The following is a 7,421-nucleotide window of genomic DNA, read 5'->3' as shown; positions in this document are numbered from 1 at the left end:
CATGGAATAATCACAGAGTAAAGACTGAAGATTGAGATAAAGAAGGGATAGAGAGAGGGCGTTGGAGACCAACAGCATCAAGAGATGGGGACCTAGTGGGCAACCTGTGGCATACCAGGCAGGGTCTTGTAGGCCAAGAGGATATAAGGGAAAGGGTTTTGAGAGGTAGGGGCTGGTGGAAAGAAGGACACAGCCAAGTGCGGTGGCTCACATCTGTAATCCCAGCACTTTGGGAAGCTGAGGCGGGCGGATCACCTGAAGTCAGGAGTTTGAGACCAGCAGGGCTAACATGATGAAACCCCTGTCTCTACTAAAAATGCAAAAATTAGCTGGCATGGTGGCAGACACCTGTAATGAGAATCGCTTGAACCTGGGAGGTGGAGGTTGCAGTGAGCCGAGATCATGCCACTGCACTTCAGCCTGGTTGAGAGAGTGAGACTCTATCTCAAAAAAAAAAAACAAAAAAACAAAAAAAACCCAAGAAGGACGTAAACAGGACCTGGTGAAGGAAGAGGAAGACTAGGGTGGTCTTGGCTCACCATAGATGACATCCTGCTGCTTCATCACCTCCTTTTTATGCTGCTGCAGGAAGCTGCTGTCCACAGCAAGGCTCCAGGAGTCAGCTGCAAAGTCCTTCTCATCCATCTCAAAGTCACTCATCAGCTCATTGTAGATTACCTCTGCTGGACATTTGCAGGGCAAGCAACTCAGAGGTCTTGAGTTCCCTTCCCTGGGTCCCTGGCCCTTCTCTAGATCCCTTCCCTCCTTGCCCTTCCAGGCTACTCCTACCAGTCCCTCATCCCCAGCCCCTCTTCATCTTCCTCAGGGCTCCCCTGGGCCCAGGCCTGCTCACCTTCATCAATGAGGGATTCCACTGATAGGGTTCGGTTCCGCATGTTGAGGGAGTCTGTGGACTGTGAGAGGATCCGGCGCAGCCCCAGGGGAGACTCATCATTGAAATGTCTGAAGAAAGTGGAGGCTGTCTGCATCACCCCCAGTCGGGCAAGAGACCCCTTCCCAGGTAGGGAACGAAAGCCAGGATCCAAGAGGCAGCCCCCCTGAGTTCTCCTTATTTGTCTATCTACAGTTCTGAACTCAGGGATGGAAAGGGACCTCTCGGCACGCCCTTGGTCTCCACTGCCACACTGTCTCGCTGCCCCTTTCCCCAAACAGAGGCTCACCCAGCAATGTTGGTGGTGGAAACACTCTTGGCTAAAGACAAGGAGGAGCGGCCACGGCGGGAGCCTAGGAGGGACTGCCGGAAGCTGTCGGAGGGGTAGATGGCCGAGCTTGGCCGCTCCCGGATGGTTGCTGTGGGGGAGAGATGCCCAGCAGGCAAACATCAGACTCTGGTGCTTTCCAGGATTGAGGCCTCCCAGGCTCCTCAATGAGGCATGAGGCATCCTCTCACTCCACCTCAGCCCCCTCTAGTCAAGAAAGATGATAATAAGAATGCCACCTTACATTTGTGTAACACGCTAATGTTCACAAAGAGCTTTTTCTTACTTATCTCCTCCCTGACATAAGCCTATGAACAAACAGGAGCTCAGAAAGGCAAAAAGACTTGTCCTGGGTGACTTGGGGAATGGCTAGGTAGGGACTGAGGCTCTGCTCTTTATACCTAAGGGCCATGCTCTTTCTGTTACATCAGAGCTGTCTGAATTGACACTTGACAGCTGCTACCAACACTCCCAAAATGCAGTGTAAATAACTGATAAAATACAGGCTGTGGCCAGGCTCAGGCGACCACCCATCCCCAGCCCTCAATGCCCATTTGGACTCTCCCTCCTGCCCCTAAGTCCAAGAGTCTGAACCATCCCTTAGGCCCCCACTATCTGCTTCCAATTGAGAAGAGGAAGGCGCTGTGCCTGGGAACAACCTTAGTGGGGCAGCAGAGTCCATGGGTTGAGCAGCCTGGGGTCCAGGGTCTTAGGGGACCTCCTCCACTCCCCAACTACTCACTCTTACTTCGAAGAGAGACGGACTGCAAGGCAGTGTTGTTCTTCAGCAGGGCTGCTTTCTGTTGCTGTGAGACAGAGAGCAGGAGAGAGACACCAAGAATGGCTATCACCCAAGGATCACCCAAAGAGGCATGGGGCAGGAGCTAGGTGGCCGGCCCCCTTAGGAGAAAGCTGGCACTGTAGTTAAGGGGATCAGGGTGGTTGAGCCCAGTGCTGCAGGGACATGTCTGTAGCAACAGGCCCAGCCTACTTGGGGCCCGAGGCCTGGGGTTGAGGGTCTGGGCTGCCCCTTGGTGAGGAAGGGGGGTGGTGAGAAACACAGGGTAGGGAATGAATGGAAAAGGCATGAGGGTACCACACACTCACTACCCTCTCCCCCAGCCCTCTGCCCTCCCTGCCGTCTCACCTTCTGCTTGACCTTGGTACAGTTGGCGAGGGTGTCTTTACAGCGGTTGTGGATAGTCACATTGCAGGCTGGGAGGGTGGGGTAGAGAGGGTGAAGGGAGGGCCGGGTGGTACAGGAGGGGACACACCCACATGCAGACACCCATCTCCTCCTGGCCACACAGTCCTCAGGGACTCTCCCCCCTACCCCGACTTCTGGGCCATTACCACACACACCCCAGTCCCTCTCCTCCCACCTCCCTCTTCCTTCAAGCAGGAAATGAAGTGAGGGGGTATAGGTGCTGAATGAAATTAAATAATCAAGTGGGATGGGCAATCCTGACCCCAAGGTGGCCTGAAGGGTGGACCAGAGGGGAGCAGGGGTCACTGGCTGCCAGAGATGAGCTCAAGAAGCACAAAGATGGTTGCGAATGGCAGATGGAAGAGAGGACTCCCACAGAACGGAAGATGGCACAGAGGCAGCCGGGATGGGGGCTAGGGGCAGAGGGGAAATTTACATTCCCTGAGCTTTTATAATAGCAAATGTTCCACATTTACTTAATCCTAACCACCCATGGAGGGAGGCTCAGTTATCCTCATTTCACGTATGAGGAACCTGTCCTGGAGCGGCTGAACCATCCGTCAGAGGTCACATGGCCAGTGGGAGAGCTGGGGTTTACACTGCGGTGGCCTGAATCCAAAGGCTGTGCTCCCCCACTTGCACCGCATGCCCTGGACTCTGGCTGGGCCTCAGCAGCTCCAAGGCTAGTGGCTCCAGTGGTAAAGAAGGGACAGGCGCCTCCCCACCAAGCCTGGCCTTCTCCCTTCCAGGCCCAGGGAGTCCTGTTCCCCCAACTCAGGCAAATCCACAGCTCCCACACTCCCTCTGCTTCTCCACCATCCTCCACCCCACCTTGCCATGGTGTAGGAGAGAAGAAGAAAGGAGGATTCACTGAGCCTAGGCACTGTGACCCTGGGCCGTGCCCTTCCCAAACATGCCCGCAGCTCCTGGCCCTCTCCAGCTTCCCCTTCCCCATCCAACAACACCGGAAACTCTGCTAACTCTTTCAGACAATACCCAGCACCACGCTCACTTCCACAAATACAAGGCAAACTGGGTGGAGCAGAGGGGGCAGACAGAAGTGGGGGTTGCCGCTGCCCCCACCCCCCTGAAGCTCCCTTCTCCTACCCCCAACACTCAGCTCTCTGGATCGAACCTCCGCTTTCCACCTGCTCTCAAAATAGTGCTGCCCACCTCCCCTGTTCCCCTGGCAACAAGCTTCCGGATTGGGAATTTTGTCAGGTCTCTACAGGGATCTAGATTGGGGTTCCCTCCTCATCCTCACAACTCTAAATTGAACAGTGCGGAAAGTAGGGAGGCTTCACTGGTTGTTTTCTTTTCTTTTCTTTTTTTTTTTTTTTTGAGCGGTAGCAAGGTTTATTGTGAAGAGCAAAATGACAAAGCTTCCACAGCTTGGAAGGGGACCCGAGCAGGCTGCCCATCACTGGTTCTTTCTGGGGGTTCCTTCCCCAAGTTCCACAGGGATTTACAGGCTAGAGCTTTTGTCCGCTATTCAGTAGCACGTCAGAATACCTTCAATCCTGCTCTAATCAGAGGCATCTCTGCCATAACTTCAGGAGGAATTGAGGGAGAGGGGACAGCAGGAGCCCTCTGTATACTGGGGAAGGAAAGAATTCCTGGCTTATACTCCCTAAAGACAGGACCACACTCAGATGTGGATGAAGGGCAGGAATTCTAACCCCTGCCCCCCAACACACACATCCCTGCTACATTCCCTCTTTCTCACTAGAAATTTGAGATGAAGGCTCCTAATCCCATCTTCTGCTTGAAACAGCAGAGATTTCTATTGACCATAGTCAATAGAAAGAAAGGGGCAAGGGGACTGTGAAGTCCTGAATGCCCAGCTCTGCCCAGCAAGATAGGCAGAGCCAGCTGCAAGGCTGGCAGCTTTCCACCCAGTTCCTCTATCACCCCCCACCCCACCCCCTCCACACACACATTCCTGCTCCTTCTCCAATCAGTTCCCCTAACCCTTAGCAGCTGTTCGGGGAGCAAGGGGGGTGTCTGGTGGATGACAGCTGCAAGAGGAGCCAGCCCAGCCTCCCCTCCCCCACGTTCCCAGATAGTCCGGTTTATGCCATATTCCAACAGCCACCACCCCTCAGTGTGAGGACAGGGAGCAAAGGATCAAGCATCTGGCCCTGGCATTTGTGCCCAGCCGGAGATCAGAGACAAGAGTGACCCTCATGGATCCAGGCAGAAAAAACAGATGAAAAGATCAGGGTCAGTGGGCACCGAGTCTGGGTGACTCTCAGGGTCCAAACAACTTACTTGGGCAGATGAGGGCTTCCTTGGCTGTGATGCTCTTGTTACAGGCATAGCACATGGTCATGCCTGAAACTGAGATGGTGGTGAAGAGGTGCCCATTGGTATAGCGGGCATCCTTGGCTTCCTTCATCTTCTCCTTTTCCCGGGTCTGTGGAAGGGATGAGAGGGAGAGGAAGTGAGGCTGGAAAATGCCGGGGTGCCTGAAGTCCAGAGAGACAGGCTGAGGGCAGAGGCAAGGAAGAAATGCCAGCCTGAGGATGCTGGAAAGACACCAGTTCCTAAAGCAGAGCCTGCGACTGAGTGTCAGAGGCAGCTGTCCAGGAATGACCAGGCCAGGCTCTGGGGCGGCCAGTCCGGATGGGTTCTGGGTCCCTGACCTACCTGGCCCCTGCGGCTGGGCTGCCTCCTGTTGCCACTCATCTCCCTGGCTCTAGGTCTCTGCGTCCTCACTCCACCTTCCCAGCCCTAGCTCTGCTCGCCCCCGAGCTGCTGTACTCTCCTCTCTGTGCTGGGGGAAGATGCGCAGAGAGGAGGGGAGAGCAGGCGAAGCGGAGGGTGCCAGCTCACCAGCGCTTTCCAATCTATGGGAGTTAGCTCCTCTTATAACCATGACAACCAGTGTTGGAGCCGCTGTCTCTGTGGCAGTCACAGTGGGGGGGCAGGAGATCCCCTTATTAGATTGGCTGAAGGGGGCAGAATGCCTCCCCTGCCACCCTCAACCCAGGGATCAGGATCCCAGACCTCTAACTCTTTTCACCAACCTTCATCCTCAACACACATGGTCTGTCTGGGAGGCAGCATGTCCCCTACTAACCTCAAGGCGAAGGCAGCTGCCTTTGGGTCACTCTTCCACTCTGGAATCTTTAAGGAAGTAAGCTCAGCCAGCCATCTCGGTTGCTTCCAGCGGAAAATCTCTCCTGTAGTCTAACTTTTATCCCTCTCATACTACTCTCTAGAGTTAAAACCAAGGAGAGTTTCCTCAATTGCTCCTCACCCAACTGGTCTCTCCCATCCTAGGAAGTCCTTTCTGATATCTACCCTTCATCCTTCAGTGTTGGTCTCCGCAGAGATGGCGCACACCTTCCTCGGAGCCTCTGAGCCAGTGTTTCCCATCTCTGCTGTCTCCCATTTCCCCCAGTGCCCCTGCCTCTGCAAGTCAAGTCATTCTCCCTGACCTCCAATCCGTCCCTCTTTAAGCCCCTGCGATTCCCAAAAAGCCTAAGAAGGTGAGAAGAGGGGGATATCACTCTTCCCACTATTCTAGGACCTTCCTCAGTTGTGACCTCCGATCTCTGGATTTTCCCCTCCCCTCTTGGAGCAGGACTAGAAGCTGAGAAGACCACTCCCTCCAAGGTTTCTCAGGCTCTCAGAAATCAAAGAGCAGGATCCAGATGGCTGAGGGTAGAAGCCCCAAGTCAGAGGACCTGGGCTGGGGACAGAGGATTATAGCTCAGCGGGAAGCACTCAGCCTGGACTCTAGGAGACCAGTACTGACTCAGCCGAGGCCTCGCTAGCAGCTGAGAGGTGGAGGAGGGGAAGAGATGCACGGCCCTGGTGCTTGGGGCAGAAAAGGGTAGAAAGGGGAAGTGTGGAGGGGCTGAGTCAACAGTGCAGGGACAGAGGGCATGGGGCTGCAGTGCCTAGGGTCTCAGAGCTTCCTGGTGGCCCAAGATCCTTCTCTTTCCTGCTTCTCCTCCCAAGCTCCAGGTTTGCCTGATGATGTCCAGAGCCCAGAGGTCTTGGGGTCAATCCCTTCTCCCCTTATGCATCCTCTTCATCCCCAATCATCTATTGTTCGCATCCTCCTCCTGTCTCCTGATCTCTCCATGTCCTCCCTTCTCCTCCCAGGGTCTCCCTCCTGGGCTCCTCCCGCTCTGCCTTCCCTTTCTCAGCCTTGCTTCTCCGCCACTGTTCTCCTCTCCCGCCCACAGCCTCTCTTCCCCTCCTCCTCACGCAGGCCAACTGTTCCTCTACCTAGGCTTATTCAGGAAGCTGAGCTGCCTCTAGCCTCGAACTCAAACCTGTAAACTGTTCTGGCCTCCTTTTTTCTATTCTGATACCTACCTACCTGGACCACTAGAAAATGCTCCCTTTGGTCTAACCTCCACCTATCTTGTGCCAAATTAAGCTCTTTAGAAGTTCGAATTCAGGTTGGGTGTGGTGGCTCACACCTGTAATCCTGTAATCCCAGCACTTTGGGAGGCCGAGGCAGGTGGATCACCTGAGATCAGGAGGTCGAGACCAGCCTGGCCAACATGGTGAAACCCTGTCTCTACTAAAAATACAAAAAATTAGCTGGGCATGGTGGCGGGCACCCATAATCCCAGCTACTCTGGAGGCTAAGGCAGGAGAATCGCTTGAACCAGGGAGGTTGGAAGCTGCAGTGAGTTGAGATTGGGCCACTGCACTCCAGCCTGGGCCACAGAGTAAGACTCTGTCTCAAAAAAAAAAAAAAAAGAAGTTCAAATTCACCTTTGAATAATAACCTCACAGGACCTCAAATACCAAGTCCAAATATCTCTTTCCACTGCCATACACTCTCCCTTTTCTCCTCCTCTCCTGCCCTCTCATCCTTCTATACAACATAAACCAAAAGTTTGAGCACATATCACATTTGAATTAAAAGCAAGAGGCCGGTGAGGTGGCTCACACCTGTAATCCCAGCACTTTGTGGGGCTGAGATGGGAGGATCACTTGAGGCCAGGAGTTTGAGAACAGCCTGAGCA

General features: G+C 54.2%; 1 protein-coding gene across 3 annotated transcripts; it reads right to left on the bottom strand.

Moving 5' to 3' along the window:
- Nucleotides 1-484: 484 nt before the first annotated feature.
- On the bottom strand, nt 485-6,959 carry LOC111543774 (rho guanine nucleotide exchange factor 2). Of its 3 annotated transcripts, XM_026450920.1 has the most exons (7): nt 5,510-6,959; nt 4,699-4,843; nt 2,368-2,435; nt 1,963-2,026; nt 1,182-1,311; nt 854-963; nt 485-683 (listed from the first exon to the last, which is right to left on the bottom strand). In XM_026450920.1, exons 2-7 carry the CDS (start codon nt 4,823-4,825, stop codon nt 520-522), a joined length of 663 nt encoding a protein of 220 aa, XP_026306705.1. In that variant the 5' UTR covers nt 4,826-4,843; nt 5,510-6,959; the 3' UTR covers nt 485-519. The 3 variants fall into 3 exon arrangements, with proteins under 3 accessions (XP_026306705.1, XP_026306707.1, XP_026306706.1); XM_026450922.2 differs by lacking the exon at nt 5,510-6,959 and having other exon boundaries at nt 4,699-5,074; XM_026450921.1 differs by lacking the exon at nt 5,510-6,959 and having other exon boundaries at nt 485-680; nt 4,699-4,957.
- Between the last annotated feature and the right edge of the window lie 462 nt (nt 6,960-7,421).

The sequence above is a fragment of the Piliocolobus tephrosceles genome, unplaced genomic scaffold (assembly GCF_002776525.5).
Source record: "Piliocolobus tephrosceles isolate RC106 unplaced genomic scaffold, ASM277652v3 unscaffolded_26187, whole genome shotgun sequence".
Taxonomy (NCBI): Eukaryota; Metazoa; Chordata; class Mammalia; order Primates; family Cercopithecidae; genus Piliocolobus; species Piliocolobus tephrosceles.
The sequence above is the reverse complement of the archived record's forward strand: the minus strand, read 5'-3'. Positions and strand labels throughout refer to the sequence as shown.

Bases quoted from the DNA above. Each gene is read 5' to 3' on its own strand.
- LOC111543774 (XM_026450920.1), bottom strand. From the start codon at position 4,825: ATGAAGGAAGCCAAGGATGCCCGCTATACCAATGGGCACCTCTTCACC. The intron at 964-1,181 runs GTGAGCCTCTGT...CACTTTCTTCAG, and splicing joins TCCACCACCAACATTGCTGG to ACATTTCAATGATGAGTCTC. The intron at 684-853 runs GTGAGCAGGCCT...GCAAATGTCCAG, and splicing joins GGAATCCCTCATTGATGAAG to CAGAGGTAATCTACAATGAG.